The sequence below is a fragment of the Coenobita brevimanus genome, chromosome 84 (genome assembly GCF_032717465.1).
Source record: "Coenobita brevimanus isolate Jiangsu-jjx chromosome 84, ASM3271746v2, whole genome shotgun sequence".
Classification (NCBI taxonomy): domain Eukaryota; kingdom Metazoa; phylum Arthropoda; class Malacostraca; order Decapoda; family Coenobitidae; genus Coenobita; species Coenobita brevimanus.
Window position 1 is genome coordinate 43,655,120 of NC_137037.1, and position 24,541 is coordinate 43,679,660.

Genomic DNA, 24,541 nt, shown 5'->3' on the forward strand with positions numbered 1-24,541 from the left:
TGTGTTAGTGTCTGTGATGGAACGATAGTGTGGACATGGAATTCGAACAGCAAATAAAGTGCAGTTAAGTAAAATAACTACCTGTTTATTTGAATTCCAAACTAATTTTTAGACATTTGTGGTAGTAAGCAGTAAGTTAAATGCAGTCAAGTGAAAGAACTACCACTTTAAGTGAGCTGGAAACTTGTTTTTAGACTCTGTTGAACCAGTGACCCTTAGTTTGTCTAAAAATGTATCCTCATAGAACCCATGTTATAATTAACGATATACGATAAACTGTAAAGTGATTTTTTTTTTTTTTTTTTTTTCAAACGTATCTTCATCACAGAATAAGGGTATGCTTTACTCATTTCACTCTAACTTGGCCTGAAACTACCATCTCTCCATCTTCAATGCTCAGCTGTAACAACAGATTAAAAGAAGAACATGATGCTAGGTAGGAAGTTTTCGTTTTCGTTTTTAAAGGCTCCAACATGCTTGCATGTGTCGGCCTTGGTCACCTAATGGCGGCTCTCCATGCTGCACGATCCATTGCAGCCTCCCTGTTCAGTCCCTTAACCCTAAGGTCACACTTAATGACCTCGTCCCATGTCTTTCTCGGTCTACCCCTCATAACCCCACCCCCAATATTAACACTTCTCACCTTCCTCACCCAACTATCATCCCCCATCCTCTCCACATGTCCAAACCACCTCAATCTACCTCTCCTCATCACAACACCAATACACTCCAGGAAGTGCTATGGAAAGTATACAGAGCTGCAGCACATCTTTTTCTGCCATTCATCCACATGAAATATGATACATAAGGACAAAAATCTGGGCCAAGTTAAAGTAAAAAGAGTACAGCCATCCCCATCTACTCCTACATACTAAACACCCAATCCCACTTTTATCAACACTCACTTGCCACCTAACAGGCACCTCCAACTACTGCAGAACATTTATTAGCCACTCCCACCTAGTATCATCACTCACCTACCACCAACTGATCACCACTACCTACTAGCCTCACTCAACTACTGACACTACAAACTGGTTATTTTCTGCTTTTGTAATATAACTTTCACAAATTTATCTTTTAGCACTCTGTATTGTAATTTTCTGTGCCTGAAAACAATGTACTAGGCTAACTGGCTAAACTAGTCTAAAAGAATTGCTTATAAGCCCTCAACATCCCTTAGCATTGTAGTGTTGTACTGTGCTTGTGTGGTGGTAGGTGGTGGCAACCATCATCCACTCACTTGATGTAGTACTGTCAACTTCTTCCTTTCCCTTTCTCATTCCATCTCTGTGTCAGTCCTCCTTTCTTCCTACTTCTCCCTTCCCTCCTGTCGCTTTTACTGTTCTTCTTTCCACTTCAGCTGGCTCTACACTGAGTGACAAGCCTAATGGTTTTCTGTAACCCAGGAAACCATTTACAACATACCCATATATACAAATTACCAGGTGAAGCAGAGCCTATGTTGCCCCATTAACCAAACCTCCACACTCTTTCCCATGCCTTGCTGTGGTGAGGCACTGTCAACCATAAGGGAACATCGGTTCATTGCATGTGATGGCCCTGTAGGGATGGTTGCTTGGCTGCAGTTGATGGGTGTGCTTGGCCAAACAGACTGGGGTTTATCAACAATTGACTTTGTGTTATAATCTGCAAATCTGACCACACTGCCTTGGTCTGCAACTGCCATATCCCCATCACTGTGAAGCTTCACCACATGATTAACACCAGATTATGATGCTAGTCAAGTCAACTGTTATGGAAAGAATTAGGAGCTGCAGTACTGTTTCATTCTGACAGCTATGGGAAATACGCGGCAAAGGACGAAAATCTCTTATGCAGTTTAGATGGATGAAGTATTTTAAGGTCCTGTGTTGGGCACTGTAAGGACGGTTTGGAAACAGATAATAATCTGTCTCAAGTAAGCTGTACAGAATCATGAATGAAATGTGTATTTTAACTTTCCTTTGAAAATTTTTTGTCATCAGATCAAGTGTTTCTGAGCTTGAACTCTTCATCACCCTCGTCTTTTTGTAATTTGCGCCTGGTGTGTTGGTGTGAATTGGCGAGTCGCCAGCACTGCAGGAGGTAGACAGGCGTGAGTCTGCCATTGCTAGGCTACAAACGAGAACTGAATTACTGTACTAAATATGCAGTATTTGGCAGGGCTTGGCAACTGCTCTGACGGCATAGAGGGAGACTCAGTGTTCCCAAGGAAACCACTGATGCTTCCTCATGCTTAAAATTATGGCACAGAGATCCATCGCCTCATATGAGGTGATCGACGCAGCCAGGGGTGGCCTACATATCGCCTCATATGAGGCAACAAGCGAGGCGGGGGTTAAATAGGTACTGTATACTGAAAAACTGATTTTCAGCTTAAACCTTTTTTATTTTATTTTTTATTATTATTATTATTATTATTATTTTTTTTTTCTTTTTAAGCATTCCATGCCTAAAGAACTTATAAACACTGGTTTACTGACACTTCCATGCCTAAAGGAATTCATCTACATGTTTGTCCTTACATAAAGAGTAATACAGTATGCTCATCCCAGGAATATATTTCACTGTTGTTCAAGCAACAAGGGATATGGTAGGAAATCTTCACCAGAGAATTAGCTCGCAATCATAAGGTAACAATTACTATCATTATTTGTGACAAGAAGTGTATGAAGTTTACATTATAGAAGCTTGGTTCTGCTACCAGAGAGATGGAGCTTTGTGGATGCTTCGTACCGAAACAAGTCTATACCTTAACCCTTTCACTTTGGGTGTTTTTTATTGGCTGGATGTCCCACACATGGGGGTTTTGAGATATATAAAGGTAAGTGTTTTGATAAAATATTCCACACCAAAAAATAGACCACAATTTCCAGAGTAAAATAATATCTAACATAATGTAAAAAAATAATAATTACTTGTGTGGTGAGCTGTCAAAACCTGTGGTGTTGGAGCTCCTCCACTGCCAGATGTATGCCATTCGGTATAATGGTAAACTCAAAGTTGTCCTTTTTTTTTTTTCTTTCTTTCTTTCTTTTATAATAGCACTTTCATTTTCACTCTCACGTGACAACGTAATCTAAGCGATCAGACATCACTTCCATCAGATCCAAGAAAGCCACCACGGCAGCAAAACATATCGTACCACACACCTCGATGTGCTTTTGGTATGTGATGAAAATAACAGACAATAAAATAGTCCTCCCATGATGGCAACTCCTCAGTCTTGCCACCTCCTGATACTGAATCACTATTGGGCCCCCAGTACTGGCACGCAAATATAAAAAGTTCACAACGCGTAGACATACCATCCAAAGGTTACAGATATTTTCTTAGCGGCACGTCGACATGCCATCCGATGTGAAAGGGATAAGTCTGCCAAACCAAACTGATGTACAAAATCTATAATATACAACAAAACATCCCTGGCTATCAGTATCTAAATACTGGATCAACACTCAACACTGAGTACCTCTGATACAATGCATCTTCCACATCTGAACTGTAAATTACATTTCATGTCATATAGGGATATCTAGCATAAGTGCTTAAAATATAAACAATTACAGGAATTAATTCAATCATCATAAAGGTACAATATAATTAAGGCACTATGATTTACCCTGAGCAAGAATTGTCCAACTTATGCATCTCTAGCTGTCACTGCATCAGTAAACATATAGGAGAATCCACTCCTTTGAAATTTGCCAGAGAGTTCTGCAAAATCATTGATGGTTGCCAGTCGCTTCTGAATTTCTCTGAAAATAAAAATTATTATTAAATAATAATAATAATAATAATAATAATAATAATAATAATAATAATAATACATAGCTATTCATTTGATCTTCACTGAGGCATATTTTGGAGTAAAAGCATCCATGAGGGTGAATGGAGTATTAAGTAAGTTCTGTAAATGTTTTAACTTCTACTTCAGGTCTCACAGCAGAGATGATAAAGTGCTTTTTAGGCCTTCTTCATTACTATAGGTAAAAATAAAACTTGGAGATGGCCTCTAATTGAATACCAGATATTTCAACACAGTATACAGAAACAGGCATCTTCAAGAGTCAGTCACAACCTTTTAAAACTCTGGAGGCTTCATAAACCAAAATTACTCCGAGTCTATTGTACTTAAGAGACATTCTACTTTATAAAGAATTTACACCTTAAATCTTTACTCTTGCTGCTAGCAGATGATTTTATTCTACTTGAGAAAGGCTTCTCATATTAGTGGGATTTAGTCAGGCAATACAATATCCAACCTCTACAGTTCATAAAATCTATTTCAAGCTAAATAAATTCAAAGGGTAAAATCTATTTCATATCCAAGATTAAAGGAAACAGAACTCTTCCCAACCATTCTCATGCAGAGGCAGGATTGGGAAGTTGGATACCTCTCCTCCTCACACAATGAGCCCTGTTATATGCTCGGACTCAGTTCCTCTCCCGCATGGAGTCCCCCGAGGAACTGTTTTTGGTACAATTCTACTTACAGTTTATGCATGCAGTTTATCATCTCTACTTGACCCACATGATGTGTCCTATCATTTTTATGCTGATGACATGCAGCTTTATGTTTAGATGACTGATATTAAAGGTACTTTGAATACACTGGAATCCCCAGTGTCTGATATTAAGATCCAGATGGCTAAGAAAAGACAAACTGAATGATGGTAAAGAAGTAATCATTACTATTTGAGGAAACAGAAGGGATGGTGGCACTGATAGTGCCCTGACTCTGAACACTGGCAATTTATGACTTTGTCCAGGCTGTTCTATTTGAAATCTGCTGGTACATTTCAATTTAAAACTAAATTACAAAGAACATATTAATTAGGCTGTCAGAAGTTGTAACCTGCACATCAAAAACCTGTACAGTATTCTGGAAAACAGTTTCTAAATAGACAATGCCTCTTAACACTGTCCCATACAATGGTTCTCTCTCATGTTTATTACTGCAACTCATTATAAATTGGTCTTCCAATTAATCTATTAAAGAATGTTTGGTCTGTGTTAAATAAGGCAGCAAAGGTTACCTCTGGCCTTCCCCCAAGAACCCCAACTACTTTATCTCAGCATTAAGGTGGTTGTCAGTAAAGGCTAGAATAGAATTTATACTGTGTCTCATTACTTTAAACATTCTTCACTTTGATGAAACAAAGTATAGTATCTTGCTGAATTGCTGAAATTTTCACCAGCGCATCCATGTGTGTTGTTACAAAGTGAAGATGAACCCTTACACTTTGATGAGCCTATAGCTGTTCACTAGCCATCTTTCTCTGATTGACCATCCACTCACTCGATGTAGTGCTACTTTCGAGTATCTGCTCTTTCCTCTCCTCCATCCTTCTTTCCTTCCATCCTCTTCTGTCTTGCTGTCCTTCATTCTTTCCTCATCCTTCTGCCTATGAGTGACTTTACACTCCCTCTTCTGTCTTGCTTTCCTTCATTCTTTCCTCTTCCTTTTGCCTGTGGGTGACTCCACACTGAGTGACAAGCCAAATGGTTTCCTGTGCACCAGGAAACCACTTACCATGCTGGGTGGTAACCATATAACCAAATTATGCTGCCTGGTGGTTTAGTGAGTAATTAAGGAGCTCCAATCGGATTAAGCTGATGAAGGTTTATATCCAAGGGATGGTTGGGGTTTATTGTTCACGTAATGCCTCTCAGGGATAAATGAGGCTGGTCACTCTCATATTAAATGTCAGGACCAACTTGCTCAGCCTCGGGATCCTACGCTCCTCATGGGACAACGTAGGATTGGATGATGGATAGATGGTTGGATGGATCTACAATACAGTATTTTACTGTAAAATAATGGCTAAGTTCAGTGGCTATGGTACTCACTTATTTTCAAGGTAATACACAGTATATCTAACTACTGTACTACCTGCCAGCCATTTCAAAGTTTGCTACAATTTTTTCAGTAACTGTTCCATCCATCTATCATCCAATCCTGTGTTGCCCCATGAGGAGTGTAAAAGCACGGGGCTAGGCATGTTGGTCCTGAGATTTAAGATGAAAGTGACCAGCCTCACTCATCCCTGAGTGGCACTACATGAGGAATAAACCCCAACCACCCCTTGGATACAAATCTGCACTGGCTCAATCCGACTGGAGCGCTGAAATTACTCACTAAACCACCAGGCGCCATAATTTGGTTATATGGTTACCACCGAGTGTAGTAAATGGTTTCCTAGTGTACAGGAAACCATTTGGCTTGCCACTCAGTGCAGAGTCATCCATAGGCAGGAGGAGGAGAAAATAAAGGAAAGAAAGATGGAAGAGGGAGTGTAAAGTCACCCATAGGTTGAAGAAAGAGGAAAGAATGAAAGAAAGACAGAAGGGGACGGAAGGAAGAGAGGAGAAGGCAGACACCTAAAGCAGCACTACAATGAGTGAGTGGATTGTGAGTGCCCCCATCTACCACAAGCAGTACAAAATGTTACCACTTGGATTCGTTTATATGATTTTTAGTTTATTCTCATTCTGGTTATATATTTCTATTCCACTTGGGGAACTTACTGATGTGAAAGGGTAGCCAACACAATACAGTAAAAGCTCGATTAACCGGAATGCATGGGGATTCTTCCATTCCGGATATGGAATTTTCTGGATGTTACTCTTAGAAATTCTCTGGGAGGTCAAACAAATGAAACAGTACCAAACTTGGGACTTTATGTAAAGTGCATTATTCAGTATTAGATACAGTACAGGTACACTCACGCTCACTAATATTTGCCCAGGGATGCCCCCCTCCTACCTCAGAATACCCAGGGAAAAGGGGAGTGGGGAGGCGAAACGAGCTCCACCAGCCACTACCCCAGCACTCGACCATCCCCCATACCCCTACCCAACCCCCCACCCCATGCGTCATTTTTAACTAGCAGTTACATCTCAAGCTGATATTATGCTTAACACTCTTGGTCCCACTACTAATATAAACAAAGAACATTAGGATATGTTAAAAGAATATAACTATCAACATGTTGCAGCAAGAAATTAATGCATCATGACGTTGACAGTAAAACAAAAACGTTAACAATGGCCACCTCAGGCCTCCTGTTGTGAGTGGCTGGTTTGCAAGCTGGTAGGAGGAGGCCGTAGCACGGGCCGAACAGGGTAGTACTCCCGAGGGGAATGGGAATGCTGGTGATAGGGAGAGCTGGAGCTCCTGTTTCACTAGCTATCTAACCATCCCCCTTTGCTGACCTTTTCAGTGTGACAGTAACATGGAGAGTAGACCAGCATAGTCTCCCAAACATTACCTCTAACTATCTATGCACTACACCACATGCACTTTACATTTCACACAACGTATCCCACTACGTTACAGGGGTTGGCGCCAGCAAGGGCATGCGGCCAGAAAACTTTGCCCCCGCTACCTAGTGGCAGACTTCTGGGGGGAGGCGTGGCGGGGGTTCCGCCGGCATAGATCATGGGTCCAGGGCGAGATGGGGCTCGGGCCTGTGCTAGAGGGTACAGGGCATTGCGGTTCCCAGGCTGCCGCTTCCGCCCAATAGAGAGGGGCCCGAACCTGGGAGTAGCGTCCCAGGAGGCTGCCCTATCAGTGGGTGTATAATGGCGGGATAGTTGCAGTGCCAAGACGCGCTTGGAGGGTGTCCCTGCAGCTGTCCTGGCAGGGTGCCCCGAGGCCACTACCACAGCCACTGGTAAGCTGGTGGGCTAGGGGTCCCGGATCCATTGCCTGGACCTGGGATTGTGCGGTGAGTGGGACCTGTGCTGTGTCTGTCCCCATTTATTAATACTGAAGATGACAAAACAAAAAGGTTTCAAAGCAAGCCTGAGGACAGTAAATCACCCATGGGGATGAGGGTGGGTTCATGGAATGTGGGAAGTTTGAGGGGAAGAGCAGGGGAAGTCGTTGAGGCATTCAGTAGGAGGTGGGTGGACGTGGCGTGTTTGCAGGAAGTCCGGTACAGGGGTGGATCAGCCAGAAAGATTGTTGGGAAGGACTGTTGCTATAAGTTGTTTTGGCAGGGGAGGACAGATGGATATGGAGGTGTTGGTGTGATGGTTGCGGAGAAATGGGTGGAATATGTTATGAATGTTTTGAGAGTAAGCGATAGGATATTGGTTGTGAAAATTCTGTTGGGAAGAAAGATAGCTGTGATTATATCGGCATATGCTCCACAGGCAGGATTGGATGAATCAGAGAAAGATAGATTTTGGGATGATTTAATACGTGTAGTGGGTGGTATGCGGGATGATGAGATAGTGATTTTGGGAGGGGACTTAAATGGTCATGTAGGTGAAGCAGCCCAAGGTTATGAAGGAGTGCATGGGGGCTGTGCATATGGTCTAAGGAATGCAGAAGGGGAAAGGATACTCGAGTTTGGGGAGGCAACGGACATGATTGTGTGCAACACATATTTTAGGAAAAGAGACAGTAGGTTAATTACGTATGAGTCTGGGGGAAATAGCAGTCAGATAGATTATTTTCTGGTTAGGAGGGCCGATAGGAGGTTAGTGAGGGATGTTAAAGTTATAGGAAGTGAGGAGTGTGTGCAGCAGCACAAACTACCGATTTGTGATATGGTGCTTAAAGAACAAATGATGAAAAAGAGGACTTATGTACCTAGGAGGAAAATATGGAAGCTGAAAAACCAAGTAGTAAGGGATGCCTTCTATAGCGAGTTGAGGAGAGTGGTGGCTGAACAGGGAGCTGTAGACAGAGGCGTTAATGAACAGTACAGAGCCCTCAAGAACAATTTCTTGAGAGTTACTGATGTAACATGCGGCTGGACAAGAGGACCACCAAGACATAAAGTAACTTCATGGTGGGATGAGGGTGTAGAAGCTGCAATTAAGGAGAAAAGAAGGCTTTTCCGGGAATGGAAGAAGGGTGGTAGCAAAGAGGAATATTTGGCTGCCAAGCGTAGGGCTAGGAGAGAGAGCGGTATACAGGGCAAAGTCTGAGTCACAGAGACAATTACTTGATAACCTAAATCATGGGGAAAGGAAAAATATATTTAGGGTGGCAGGTCAGGTGAAGAGGGATAATCGGGATATCATAGGTGAGCAGTGTGTGAAGAATGATGAAGGAAGGGTAGTGGTGAACAGTGAGGATATTAAAGATGCATGGAGAGAGCATTATAACCGGTTGTTGAATGAGGAGTTTGACTGGGACAGGGAAGGTTTGGAGCCAGCAGATCCAGTGTCTGGCCCTTGGCCTTTGATTGATACTGCTACTGTGAGTGAGGCAATAGGCAGGATGAGGGTGGGGAAGGCAGCAGGTGTGTCTGGGTTGACTGCCGAAATGTTGAAGGCCTCAGGCGATATAGGGGTGAGTTTAGTCACTGACTTGATAAATAGGATTATTTATGAGTGTGTTGTCCCAGATGATTGGCTGAAGAGTGTAATTGTAAATGTGTATAAAGGGAAGGGTGATGCCCTGGAAAGAGGGAATTATAGAGGTATAAAGCTTTTAGATCAGATAATGAAGGTAATGGAGAGAGTTTTAGAAGGTATGATTAGAGAAAGAGTGAATATTGATGAGATGCAGTTTGGGTTTATGCCAAGTAGGGGGACCACTGATGCCATATTCATTGTTCGACAGCTTCAGGAAAAATATATTGGTAGGAGAAGGGATCTTTATTTTGTTTTTGTTGATTTGGAAAAGGCCTTTGACAGAGTCCCTAGAGAGGTGGTGAAGTGGGCAATGAGAAAGCTTGGCTTGGAGGAGTGGCTGGTTAGGGTGGTTATGGCCATGTATGTGGGTGCTCACACCCAGGTGAGAGTGAATGGAGATTTGAGTGATGAGTTTTCCGTGAATGTTGGTGTGCATCAGGGGTCAGTCTTGAGTCCCATGTTGTTTATCATGGTACTTGAAGCCCTTTCACGTGACTTTAGAAACGGACTCCCGTGGGAGTTGTTGTATGCTGATGATTTGGTGTTGATTGCAGAGAATGAAAGGGAGGCGGAGGAAAGGTTTAGGAAGTGGAGAGATGGTATGGGGCAAAAGGGTTTAAGGGTAAATGCAGATAAAACAAAAGTGATGATATCTAGGGTTGGTGGCGGTACTGTCAAAGACGAGGGAGAGTGGCCATGTGCAGTTTGCCACAAGGGCGTGGGAAGTAATTCCATCGTGTTATATGTGTGTGATAAATGGGTGCATAAGAGATGTAGTGGTATCAGAGGTAGACTGCGAGATAATGCTGATTTTATGTGTACGGCGTGCCAGGGTGAGCAGGTGGAGATCGTCAGACGTGAAAGAATTGAACTTGCTGGTGAATCTCTTGAGTGTGTGGAAGAGTTTTGTTATTTAGGAGACATGTTGTGTGCTGGAGGTGGGGCTGGAGCTAGCTCTGTGGCTAGGGTGAGAAGTGGTTGGAAGAAGTTCAGGGAGCTCTTGCCTCTCCTGACATTGAGGGGGCTCTCCCTACGTGCTAAGGGGTCTTTGTATGCAGCGTGTGTTAGGAGTGTAATGCTGTATGGCAGTGAGACCTGGGCAGTGAAGGAGGAAGACATTCGCCGGCTCAGACGTACAGAAATGACAATGATTAGGTGGATGTGCAGTGCGTCCCTGCGTCCAAGGCCTGGAGGGGCTGGGTTTACAATGGAAGAGTTGAGAGGTAGGATGGGACTGGAGTGTATTGGTGTTGTGATGAGGAGAGGTAGATTGAGGTGGTTTGGACATGTGGAGAGGATGGGGGATGATAGTTGGGTGAGGAAGGTGAGAAGTGTTAATATTGGGGGTGGGGTTATGAGGGGTAGACCGAGAAAGACATGGGACGAGGTCATTAAGTGTGACCTTAGGGTTAAGGGACTGAACAGGGAGGCTGCAATGGATCGTGCAGCGTGGAGAGCCGCCATTAGGTGACCAAGGCCGACACATGCAAGCATGTTGGAGCCTTTAAAAACGAAAACACACACGAAAACAACACCCACACCCACACCCACACACATACCCACACCCATACCCACACACTGAAAAACACAGACATAAACACACTCAAACACGCAGGCAGAGACAAAGACGCATGCAAACACCCAACGCATGAGGCCTGTGATGGCCGTTGTTAATGTTTTTGTTTTATTGTCAACGTTGTAATGCATTAATTTCTTGCTGCAGTGTGTTCATAATCATATTATACACTTTTTACATATCCTACTGTCTTATATTTGCGTATTAGTAATGTGACTATGAGTGTAAAGTATGAGGTTAGCTTGAGAAGTAACTGGCGGTTAAGAATGACCAGTTGGGGGCTGGGAGGGGTAGGAATATGGGGGAGGATTGGGAGCTGGGGTAGAGGCAGAGTGAGCTCGTTTCATCCCCCCTTCCCTTCTTCCCCGGGCATATGGGGGTACGAAGGGGGCACCCGAGCAGAAATTAGTGACCGTGAGTGTACACTACAATACACACAAAAAGACTGGTATCCGGAATATTTTCGACCCCATGTCGGATTGAATTTGAGTTCTGGTTATACAGATGTGCCGATGCATCGGATGCCGCTTAATTGGGCTTTTACTGTATCTAATTCCTTCAGTTCAAAACCTCTCTCTTAAGCTGAACAAAATCATCTAAAGATAGCACGAATAAAATTAAAAATGCATTATTGGATTTATGAAGATAATGTAGAGCTGTTTACCACTAGTAAAGCAATAGGCCTTACTTCTGGTTCTCCTGACACTCTTTTCGTCCTGCTTTGACCTTCTGTAGCAAACTTTCCGAGGTAGTTCTGGCAGCACTCACGGATTCTAAAAGTCGCTGCTTCTCATGCTGAAGTACCTAAGAAATTGTAGGAAGTAATTAACGCTAAGTTGGCAGGATACGAAAGTGATGAGAGATGAAGTTGTCTGAATGAATTATACAGAGGAGGAGCATGTGGGAAGTATCAGCACATTTTTTTTTTTTCTTCTTTTTAAAGAGCTGATTGATTGAATCTCTCTGGCAGGTGTTAGATATATCTATTAACGGGGAAAAAATGTAAAATGGTTAACCCTTTGAGGTAATGTCAAGATTCTGGGGACTTAAATGATGTACAAATGAGTGTCTGGCTCAATTCATTGGGCATACTGTTGACAGTACTCTCATCTTTGTACTTTATCATTCCTGGTTTTCTGGCTAGCACCTTACACCACTCATTGGGGGAAAAAAAAAAAAATTACTGTTGTTGTTAGCATAACCCCAGGTTCATCCGAATGTGAACCAGGTGAACTACAAGATAATGGTGCCCTTTTCATTCAATCCACCACCCTAATTTGGGGGGACCAGGGGTGAGCTGAAGGATGCTTACAGTATAAAAAAAGAGCAGCAGTGCCATCAGATTATTGACTGAAGCTTCTATAGGCACATGTTCTTCTGCATCGTCATCACTGGATAAATGGGTAAGTGCAGTAAAATACTCACATGTGTGAGAAATCCACCAAAGGCTTGGATATGTTAGAGGGTACCACTGGTATGAATGAAGGCCTTGCTTGTGCCTTTGTATAGAAGTAAAGTGAACACAATTACTGCAGAAGTTATTATGGAATAAGTCTGAGAGGTGTTGCAGGAAAGGTATTTAAAAGAATAATTAAGAAGGGAGACGTAAGAATCTCAGATGAGTTTGATCAGGGTGGTTCCAGGAGCAGCAAGGAATGTGTATATCAAGTATTTGCAATAAGACAGACTGTGAAGAATGGACATGAGAAGAGCTGTCAGATATTCATGGCAATTATGAATCTGGAAGCATATGGTGAGGTGAATTAGGAAGGATTAGGTATGGAAGGATGGTTACACTTGTGTGGCAGGACCTGGTTTCCAAAGGCTCGAATATAAATGAAGAACTTTGTGGTCCTTTCACTGAGCACCCTGTTGATAATACTACTTTTGTGCACAGGTCTATGGATCTTCCCTCACCCACTCTTATAGACAGAATCACAAGTTGAAACAATGATGAAATATCCAATCCTTGGCTTATTAGACTTCTGATTTATGATATGCTTTAGAATATTTCTAAGGTGGTTCATGATAGGACAATCTCGATATATCTGACTAACTGGGGCCTGAGCCAGTCTGAAAAATGCAAAATTCCAATAAAAGCGACATCTGGACTTCCCCTTGCTGACCCAGAATTTTACCAGTAAATCTGATATAAGTCCAGACTGCACCAACGGTTTTTCACCGTGACGTCATCAACTGTTCTCACTACTACTGCAGTATTGTACAGTACAATACATTCATTACAATAACCAAATGGTATAATATACTGTATATAATAATACTCTACTGCAGACTGATAAATATGTCTTTTACCTTACTGTGGTGTACACAGTTGAAATGGTCCATTAGTGGAGTCTATACAGTCGAGATCATAGTACTGGAGAGGTAGGTGATGCACTTATTAAACTTAAAGGCACTATACTAAAACAAGTACACCACTTTTCTAAGTCTTTAGCACTTAGAAAATACCGTACTTTATTGTTATAACTTAATTTTAAACACCTCAGATAATATACTGTACACTTCATACACCTTATGGTATTATTTACAATCTTACAAACTAATGATGTTCACTCTGACTACATTATCATCATTATCATTACCATCATCTTCATCATTATCATCACCATCATCTTCATCATTATCATTACCATCATCTTCATCATTATCATCATCATCATCAGCAGCAGCAGCAGCAGCAGCACCAGGGCAGGAGAAGCCATTTCGTAATACGTAAGGGGTAAAATTGAGAGATGGTAAGAACGCCTAGGAGTATATCTACCACTGGGGCACCGCGAGTCAAACTGTGCTGAGGCCCAGGTCGAGTGCACAGGCCAGTGTTGCCCACTCCCAAAGACTTCTCTGCCTACACAGACACTAATATTACCCTGCATTTCCCTTCATTACCCTATGGCTCAGGATGAATATATTACTGTATTAGTTGGTAATGTTTATACTTACATGTCGGTATACAGTGCTCGTCAGAAGTATAGGGCGCCCTGCGTCCCTCCTGAGAAACAAACCTTTCAACATTGAAAAAACATATAAATAATGCATTTTATTTACCTTTAGTGCTTCGTAGGGTAGCCTTTACGTTTCTTCACGGACCTGAGACATCTTGGAAATGAAAGGACGAGGCTCCTGAGGTGCTGGAGGGGTATTTTGTCCCAGGAGTCACGAATGGCGGCTTCCAGCTTAGGCAGAGAGCTCACGTCCTTCCCTTGGAGACTCTTCTTTACGAGGTACCAGAGGTTTTCAATCGGGTTGAGGTCTGGGCTATTTCCTGGCCAGTCTGTCATGAATGATACCTCGCAGTCACGAAGTCAATTGGTGACCGATTTGGCCTTGTGAGCAGGTGCACTGTCCTGCTGAAACACTCGTGCACCTGTTAGCTCGAAGGAGTCTGGTAAATGATCACACAGAAGCTCCAGGTAAACATCCTGATTCACTCTGAGGTTCTTGGGAAGTACAACAAGCTTCCCCAAACCCTTCCCTGAGAAACAACCCCATACCATGAGTGAATCAGGATGTTTAACTGTGCTTTCTACATACCGTGGGTCAAGTGGGTCACTACCTTTGCATGCTCCTCTGTTACAGGTAACACTAAATGTTGCCTCATCAGACCACAACACTGACAACCATTGCTCCTCACCCCAATTTAGATATTTATTAGCAAAGGCAAGCCTACGAATTCTCTGGCTGCTAGAGAGAAGAGGCTTTTTCACAGGCCTGTGACTTGTGTAACCAAGCTCATGCACCCTACGAGACACTGTTCTCACTGACACCTCACCAAACACTTCTGGGTTGCTCTCCTTAATTTTCCTTGCACTCACACAAGGATTAAACTCCACTGCACGTTTTAAAACATTAACAGACCTTGGGGAAGTTTTCCTAGGCCTACCAGACCTCGGTTTCTTTGTGGGAACTTCGCCACTGTTTTCCTCCCAAAACCGCGCACACCAACGACGCACTGTCGATCGTGCCACACCAACCAATTCACTAATTTCCTTTGTGTGGTGGCCTGCCTCCTTTAGAGCAATGATCTGGGATATGATTTCACTCGATAGTTCACGGGTAGGTGCCATAACAAAGTTTTGAAGGCCAAAACACTGCGGGACACTCGGTAAAAAATGGCGCAATTTGAGAGGGACACTCGGCGGAGTTCCTCTCTCTCAGGCAGCCCGTGGGCGACTGAGGCGGGAACCAACCAGCGCGTCAGAAGGCCTCAGGCTACCGTGACGTCATGCTCGGAGCTCAAACTTATGGCTCAATTCTTACCCCCAAAAATGGGTGATTCTTTTTGGGCCATAAGTATTGCGCGCCCAGCGGACAACGCTGAATACTTCTGACGAGCACTGTATAGTAACAACAACAAAATGTGGTTTCTCTTGTTTAGTGCAAGACTAGGGCCTAAGCAGCTGATGCCCTGTTAGCAGCCAGATTCATGAGAAGCATTTTCTATTATGATGGATGACATTACTTATTGCTGAAGGTTTTTCTTTTGACACAGTAGACTCTAGAGAGTAACTGAGAAAATTTTAATGGCCTGGGTTAGGATTATTCTAACCTAAACACCAAACATTATTGCTTAATTTTAGTGGTTGAACGTAAATTATAGCAGTATTAACCTAACCTAGCCTATTTCTAACTTAACTGAACCACCAAACATAAATGCTAAATTCTAACTGTCATAATCCTAACCACTCCCTTTTTTATCTATTTATTATTTTTTTTAGCATATTCCCTTCCCATATACTAAATTATTTATCTTTTGCTGAAAAATAAGTATCACTCATACAAAAAATTTATAACTACGTTACATTTTGCTAGGATTTTGAAAAATTACCCTACTTCCCCACAGACCAGGAAATGAGGCTGAATTACCCTACGGTTGGTAACATTGAGGGAAGTAGTGATGCTACTAGCCCTCCACTAACCAATGCATGACCACACAAACTGCACAGACAATACTCTGACACAGAGTACTTTCTCTGGTCCAGACTGGTCGCATTTTTTTGTATTTTTTTCCGAAAAATCAGACATTAGTCCAGTCAGCTACTGGACTCCGATAAAAGCGAATTCCAGTGTAGTGAGGTCCGATATATCAAGGTTTTACTGTACTGTTATTCACACTTCAATTTTTACATCCATTTGCCATCCAAGAGCAAATATGCATGCATTACAATACAGTACATTAGGTCCTCATTACAAAGTATAAACTGCCTTTTTGTTCTGTTTTGCTATTAACTTCTCAGTATATATATTACACAAAAAGGATTTTTTAAACACATATCAATGTTACAGCGCTGCCAATACCATGAAGCCAGGGTTGGTGATTTTTTTGATTAAATATATAAAAAAATAAAAAATCAATGATTTTTGTTATTTATTCAATTTATTTGATTTTTTTATTTATTTGATTTTATTTATTTATTTGATTATTGTTTATTATATAGCTACTATTTCAAAAGCAGTATACTGAATACTATTAACTTCATGTCCTGTCTATCCACTGATGGTTCGGGCTGAAAGCCACTGCCCAGAATCCAGATACATACCTGTTCAAGTCTTGTCTGTACACTACTGGTTAAGGCTGAGCTGCCAGTGGTAATCAAGAGAGCATATTCCAAAGCTGATTAAATTACCACACAGAAAAATCTTAAGCTGATATTATTATGACATGGCCTTAAGTGACCAAGCATAGACTACCTATAAATTATAGTCTTAAGGCTTTGGTTTTGTATTTATGGCTCATTATTTCAGATGTACAAATAATTTCAATACTCAGTTACACAACTGTAAAAATAGTTTTTCTGTCATACAATGCAGCAATTTCTAATAGCACCATTCTTCAAAATTTGCTAACTTAATGCTTAAGTACAGGTATCTGAATAAATGAATGCCAACAAAGAGTTATACATAACTTTTATAAACCTTCAGATTTTATTTTTGTTAACTTTTAGATTAAAAAAAAAAAAAAAAAAAAATCTTTTTAGGGGAAAAAAAAAAAAAAAAATTATTTTTAGGGAAAAAAAAAAAAAAAAAAAAAAAAATCAATGATTTCCTCAATGTCAACCCTGCATGAAGCAGAAATGTCAGTTCCCCTGGGCAGCTTACAGTACTGGTACCAGTTGTATGGAAGACGAGTTGTGAAATTTTGAAGCATGTCTAACATACGAGTATAACGAGGGACTGGCTGTAACTTCTCTGAATATTTGCACTGACCTTTGCATCATGGGCTCTCATATGACAAACAGGGTCACCAGGAGGCCTCCATGCAGCTTTGTCTTTGGGTCCAGAGTTGTTCTTCACAACTGCACTTAGTTCATCCAGAGGTTTGGTCACATCTTCAGTAAGAATGGCAGCTAAGTCTTCATATATAGCTGCTTGTACTGCTTTCACTACAGACTCTCGAACTGCTTCCATCACAGCTTCGTTTTCTTTGGCTAAAGTTGGAAAACACCTGTGAGACAAGACTACATCAGAATACTAGTTACTTGAAAAATTTAAAAAATATTTTTTTTCTGACACAATTCTGTTCATGGAGAATGTGTATCTTTTACACCTGCTACTGCCTTGGTCATAATTTTAAAGTCACATTTTATAATACTGATGTAACATGAGTAATAAATATTTGAACAGTTCTCATTTCATACTGTGCATGTAAATAAGAAAGATAAAAGCAGGTAAGAAAAACGAACAGTATCCTCATACCATACTTCCTGGCTATGTCCTGAAGATAGCAGTAGGTCTACTGTACAGGGATACACAGTTGTAAGTTCCAACATCATAATCATCCTGACCAATGTTCTCACCCAGCAATAAAATTAGGTAATATCTACAAATAAGGAATAAGGAAGTAGAGTGTATGCTAGTGAGAAAACAATCAACACCATGCCTGTGAAATAAGCCAACCATTATTCACTCATCATTCAACACCCCAGAATCCTGACTCCACCAAACAAAACTAATCATGTGCACTTTTCTTTTCTTTAATGTTAAGCTTTACATATACCTACCAGATAGTTCCTCTGTAAAATAAATAAATAAATAATAATAATTAAAAAAAAAAAAAAAAAAAAAAGGGAAGGGGTGCCAAACCCTTGTCATGCGCTCCTCTTAATATAGGTTATCCAACGAACTCAATCAACTGTCAATTTTTTGGCCTCCTCAAATTCCTTTCCTACTTTTTCACACATTCATTTACCACATCCATCCATTGTCTTACCTTACCATGCCTCCTACTACTGTACATTCAAACTTACCATTCTGTCCACACCTAGTCTCTCTGTATGACCATATCTCTACAGGCAAGCTTCTCTTCTACCCTATTACCAAGATATTTCCTTACTCCATATTATTAACAACATTATTTCTTAACATAGAGAATGAAAGTAATGTGAGTATGAGTGGCTGGGGAAAGGCAGTGTGTGGTGAAATGCTGAAGCATGGGGGAAAGATAGTACAGTACTAGATTAGATCTGAAGATGTACAGATTGGTCTGGACGGAAAGCGACTGAAAGTCTGGTACTGTATAATTATTTCCGTGTACAAGGGAAAAGGGAAAAGGAAGAGTGTGGCAATCATAGGGGCATTTGTCTTCGTAGCATAATAGGAAAAGTACAGTAAACCCTCAATATAACAAACCCTTTTATAGTGAACTTTGGACATAACGACCCACCATTTCCAGAGCGAACTTCCACCGGATAGAGTGACCTTTGGTCACTGTGTCCAGTGGAAGTTCACTCCCTGTCATGGTAAGTGTACTGTAACAGTACTACATGACATTATAGGCACTGTATTTATATGAACAACTTCATACAGGATGGTATTTACTGTACATGTACTTTATAACTACATAAACCATTGAATTCTCCATGTAAAACTTCATAGAGTAAGTTGTGGTTTAGCATGTAGGACTGAACGACTCCACAAATATAGTGACCTTGGGTCGGTAATCCGTCAGTTAATGACGACCATTGGATATAGCGAACTTTCGGATATGATGACCCACCCCTTCCCCCAATTAGTATGTTATAGCAAGGATTTACTGTATGTGGTATGAGAGAGATTGTCCAGGTGCTTGAGGGTGCGAAAGTGGATGTATGTGGAATAACTGAAACAAAATGGAGAGGAGAAAGTGTGAGAGAATGGGAGTATGGATGGGGTATATGTGCAGGAGTAGGTGAGAATGAGAGGGCAAAGGAACGAGTATGTACAGTTGTGAGTAAAAGATGAAGGAAGAGCATAAGACAGTATGGATCAGTTGGGTCAAGGATTGAATGGGTAAAGTTGAAAGTTGGAATACAAATGCGGGCGACTGTGTGTGTGTATGCGCCAACGCAAGATCGTGCTAGCAGAGTGAGAGAAGAGTTTTGGACAAATGTGGAAGTGTGCATGGAAAAGTTTGGAAGGAAGGAGAGAGTGTTTTTGATCGGTGATATGAATGGTAAAGTAGGGAATGTGAAGGTGGATGGAATAGTTGGTGAGTGGGGTGTGCCTGCTGAGATAGATGAGAATGGCAGTGCGTTAGTGGACATTTGTGCTGGGAGGGGGTTGGTGATAGCCAATACCCTCTTCAAGCATAAAATGATCCACAGGTATACATGGCGAGTGCTGAGAAGGGTGGGTGGTGAACTGAAGGAAAGGAAGGCAATGACTTATTATGTGTGTGTGGATGAAAGGATGCGAAGATGTGTAATGGATGCAAGAGCTTATAGAGGTTGGGGGAGTGGACTTTCTGACCACTACTTGGTGGTGGCCAGAATTAGGATCCAAGTAAAATGGAGAAATAGAAGAAGGGAAAGATGAGAGGAAGGAGTAGCTGCAAGGAGAGTGGAAAGGTTACAAGAGGATGAAAAAAAGGCAGGGTATAAGAGAGAAGTGGAGGAACGATTGGGCAAATATGAATTGGAGCAGATGGGGGACGTGGAAAGTGTGTGCAGGATGTTTACAGAAGAAATATGTGCAGCACGTGATGTGGTGTGTGGGAGGAAGAGAAGACAGAAGGGGGTGCAAGGAACAGCGTGGTGGACTGAAGAGGTGAGACAGGCTTTGGCACAAAAGAAGAAAGCATGCAAAGAATGGATGAGAAATAGGGGCGTGGAAGAAGTTGAGAGGCGGAAGAGAGAGTTATATGTAGAAAGAAAGAGAGAGGTGAAAAGATTAGTAAGAGAGAGTAAGAAGAGAATGGATGAGGAATTTGAGTGTAAAGTGGAGGGACTGTAAGAAAACGTTCTGGAAAGAGGTGAAGAGAGTAAGACAGGGTGGAAGTGAGGTTTGCAGGGGAGTGAAAGATAAAATGGGTAGATTACTAGTGGAGAAGGGAGAAAAAGTGAGCAGATGGAGAGAACACTTTAAGGAATTGTTGAACATGCAGGATGGAAGTAATGCGAGTACAAGTGGCTGGGGAATGGCTGGGAGAAGGAGGGAGGTGAGAAGACAGGAAGAAATCAGTAAGACAGAAGTTGTGGAAGCAATGAAGAAAGTTAAATTGGGGAAAGCCCCAGGAATAGATGGAGTGTGTGGTGAAATGCTGAAGCATGGGGGAGAGATAGTAGTAGAATGGATGTGGAAGATGTGCAGATTGGCCTGGGAGGGAGGTAGAGTCCTGCAGGATTGGAAGTCAGGTATAATTATTCCCTTATACAAAGGAAAAGGGGAAAAAGAAGTGTGTGGTAATCATAAGGGCATTTGTCTTCTTAGTATAATAGGAAAAGTGTATGGTAGGATAATCATTGACAGAGTTAGAGAAAGAACAGAGGAATTAGTTGGAGAAGAACAGGGAGGCTTTAGGAAGGGAAAAGGTTGTGTAGATCAGATATTCATTCTTAGATCTTTAGTGGAAAAGTTTCTAGAGAAGGGAAAGAAGTATGCGGCTTTCAGGGATTTGGAGAAAGCATATGACAGGGTGGATAGACAAGGATTGTGGAAAGTATTAAGAATATATGGAGTAGATGGGAAGTTGTTGAATGCTGTGATGAGTATGTATGATGGTGCTAAGGCTGCAATGCGTGTGGATGGTGAACTAAGTGAATTTTTCTCTTTGAAGGGTGGGTTGAAACAGGGATGTGTCGTGTCTCCATGGTTGTTCAATCTGTACATGGATGGGGTAATAAAAGAGGTACAAGGTAGGGTAGTGGATGTTGGAGTGGCCCTGGTGAGAGAGGATAGTGTTTGGAAACTCCCTGTACTGTTGTCTGCAGATGATAAGCTGTTGTTGAGTGAAGACGAAGGGGAGCTGCAAGGCTTGGTGGATGAGTTTGGGAGAGTGTGTAAGAAACGGAATCTAAAGGTGAATGTAGGGAAGAGTAAAGTGATGGTCTTTGAGAGAGGTGAAGTCAGTGAATGTACAGCGAGGTTGGATGGTGAGGAATTGGAAAATGTGAGTATGTTTAAGTACTTGGGTAGTGTGATGAGTAAGGATGGAGGTTTGGAAGATGATGTGCTTGAAAGGGTACAGCAGGGAAGAAAGGTTGCTGGTTCTTTGAAAGCAGCGATAAGAAACAGGGAAGTGAGCATGGAAGTGAAAAAGTTACTACATGACAGTATTGTGATACCAACTCTAACGTATGGAAGTGAAGCTTGAACGTTGTTGGAAGGACACAAGTGAAGAGTGAGAGCAGTGGAAATTAATTATTTAAGAGGAGCCTGTGGAGTCACATGGAGAGACAGGCTGACGAATGAGGATATAAAGGAGCGTTGTGGTGTGGATGTGGATGTGATAGGAAGCATTACAAGGAACACACTGAGGTGGTTTGGCCATGTGGAGAGGATGGAGGGTGAGAGAATGACGAAGAGAGTGTATGTGAGTGAGGTGGAAGGGGGAAGAGGGAGGGGGAGGCCGAGGATGAGATGGAGGGATGGGGTGGAGAGGTATATGAGAGAGGGGGGTGTGAGTTGGGAGCAGGGCAGTGAAATGGCGGGGGACGGGCGACGTGGAGGCGATTTGTTTGTGGCCACGCCAAACGGGATTGAGGTGCCTGGCAATAGATAGGTAGACAGATTTTTAAGAAAAACAATTTTAGCACCAGATAAACTACTAGCAATTAGCATTCAATTTTTTAGCAAAAGAGAACAAACCAAACATACAGTACCTGCTCTGCGATATCAAAGAAAGCCACCAACATCATGCATGCTGCCAATTCCACATACCAGACATGACATCACTGCACCATAAAAACTCAAATGTACACAATTTAAACACAATAAATAGAAGTGGACGCCTAACCAATATTAAGCTAATCTAACCAACTTTATCCTCCTTTATGTAATATTTTCCTTGTCTATTGATGGATCCTCTTCATACTCAAAAATGCACTTCTTTACACCTTTACAGAGTCACTGAATCAGTTCAATAGTATACTGTATATATATTTTTTTTAAGAGCTGGTCCTGTCTCCTTAAGGATTACTAAAATAACAAAGCATTTGGAAATACCACGACTGTCATTATATATTAATCATATCTTATATGGTATTCATCCCCCTTGCTAAATGACTCATCTGCAAGATATGATCTTTCAGCAGTGACATTTCAAAGCTGAGAGGGTCTTGAAGACCTGGGAAATGGGATTTAATCATCCCCAAGCTAGGCAACTATGGCCATATAGCCCTGCTAGGTTACAGGAGCACATTACCACCCCTGGCAACGGTGCCCCGTCAGAGGCTTGAACTCACAACCTCGTAATAGTCGGGCGCTCTACCTCTGAGCCACCACACCCCCAGACCTGGGAAAAAGGGTAAGCTACCTACTCTAGGCAGTGTTTTCATTGTAAAGTAGGCTATAGAGAATCAATGAAAACTTAAAACCAGGGTTGGTGATATACTTCACTGCTTTATTTTGGCTACATCTATATAAATTTATTGAGCTTTGAGACCTCCTTATGAAGGAGTAACACTGAGGTGGTTTGGACATGTGGAGAGAATGGAGAATGAAAGACTGACTAAGAGGGTGTATGTAGGTGAGGTGGATGGAGGGAGAGGGAGGGGTAGACCGAGGATGAGGTGGAGGGATGGAGTTAAGAGGTATATGAGGGAGGGGGGGTGAGCTGGGGGGAGGGTAGTCAAATGGTGGGTGACAGAGTGACTTGGAGGCGTTTTGTCTCCGGCCACCCTTTGCGGGATTAGGGCGTCGGGCTATAGATAGATAGATAGAACTTTAGCATTCCAGTAATGATGGCTTCAGTGACTTATAATCTGCCACTTTGATCTGCAGTCTCTCTGAAGCTGAATGTAACTGATGAATATGGCAGAAAAATGACTAATACATCATGAATCTGTCAGGATTAATAAATGTTAAAAGTTTGAAGGTGTGTGGCAATACCCACCACCTTCTTTTGTTGTATTAGCAAGTTTGAAAGTTTGGAGGGAACTTACTTGGCAAATAAGGACACCTTCCATCCTTCTAAAATTCGACTAGTTGCCTGGTTTAGCGCTTCCTTCAGTGCTCTTACTCTAGGGCCTTCTCCTTGTTCACTCACCAGACCAATGCAATCACCTGACATTCTTCCTGATGACAAAAGAAAATTCCTGGGATGGCCGGTTTTCAAAATATTTTGCTTAAAGGCTCAACAGAGTTACCAAACATCAACACTGAAACAACATAAGTATTGTCCACTATCTAGTATCTAGCTTAATATCATTAAAGCGTTTTTTTTTTTTTCTGAAGCAATGTTCAGTCATACGTATACTTTTTTTTTTTTATTATCATCCCCATGCTGCAATATAATAGACAGTGGAAACCTCAACGACAACAAAAGTCTGGTAATAATGATGATGATGATTGTGCGAAGGCTTTGCTTTTCCATCGGCTCCTCGAAGTACAACTCGGCAATCACTATTGATTTGCTGCCTACATTTAATACAAGTCCCTGCAAAACATACATAAAGTTTTGAGAATAAAGTTAGACTATTTGCAATATAAATCAATTCTTAGTATACGTTTAAGTATGCACTTCATTGCCGAGAAAAAGTAAGGTGAACCTTCACTGTCTGTAAAGCCATTTCGTAAACAGTGGGTTTCGTGGTTTCTTTTCGGAAGTAATTTTGGTTTAATCATGGACCTATCAGATCTTTGATAGTGCATTATTAGTAAGTAAACAGAAATGTGCAAGATTTTGTACTTCGACGGGGACAGTTTACAAAAATAAAAAAAATATGCCTGCTGTGGATTTGTAATATGGGGAATGTTGACAAGGATGGGCTGATTAGTGTTAATTTTTGGTACTTTGTTAGGCTGTATATTTTGTATCAATTTTTTTCGCCCCTGTGAAGTCCTTAGTTTAAGGTTTTATGGGTATATAATGGTTAAGGTATTAAGTCCTTACGGAAAGCAACGTCTTACAGTAAGCAGCAGAAATACAAAACAAGTTGAGATTCATTTTTAAGATTGTATTCTTTATAATGTGAATGCTTTTTTTTTATTTTTAATTGGTCAGTTTCCAGTAACTCATCACCTGATCCAGGAAATTTAACACAACCACGTTGTAGACCACGTTATTTTTAATCTATTCCACTACCGGTATAAATTTTTTTTGGAAATATATACAGTATTTAACGTGAAAATCCTGTATTTCTTTACCTC

General features: G+C 41.6%; 1 protein-coding gene across 1 annotated transcript; it reads right to left on the reverse strand.

The window, feature by feature from the left end:
- Positions 1-2,598: 2,598 nt before the first annotated feature.
- LOC145410038 (uncharacterized) lies at positions 2,599-23,469 on the reverse strand. The gene is made up of 4 exons (XM_080280254.1): positions 23,335-23,469; positions 17,183-17,420; positions 11,646-11,761; positions 2,599-3,761 (listed from the first exon to the last, which is right to left on the reverse strand). Exons 1-4 carry the CDS (start codon positions 23,460-23,462, stop codon positions 3,647-3,649), a joined length of 597 nt encoding a protein of 198 aa, XP_080136380.1. The 5' UTR covers positions 23,463-23,469; the 3' UTR covers positions 2,599-3,646.
- Between the last annotated feature and the right edge of the window lie 1,072 nt (positions 23,470-24,541).

Coding starts and splice junctions, on each gene's coding strand:
- LOC145410038 (XM_080280254.1), bottom strand. CDS start 23,462: ATGTCAGGTGATTGCATTGGTCTGGTGAGTGAACAAGGAGAAGGCCCT. Junction 11,762..17,182: donor TGAGAGCCCATGATGCAAAG/GTCAGTGCAAAT, acceptor ACAATTTCTTAG/GTACTTCAGCATGAGAAGCA. Junction 3,762..11,645: donor GAGTGTCAGGAGAACCAGAA/GTAAGGCCTATT, acceptor TTTTATTTTCAG/AGAAATTCAGAAGCGACTGG.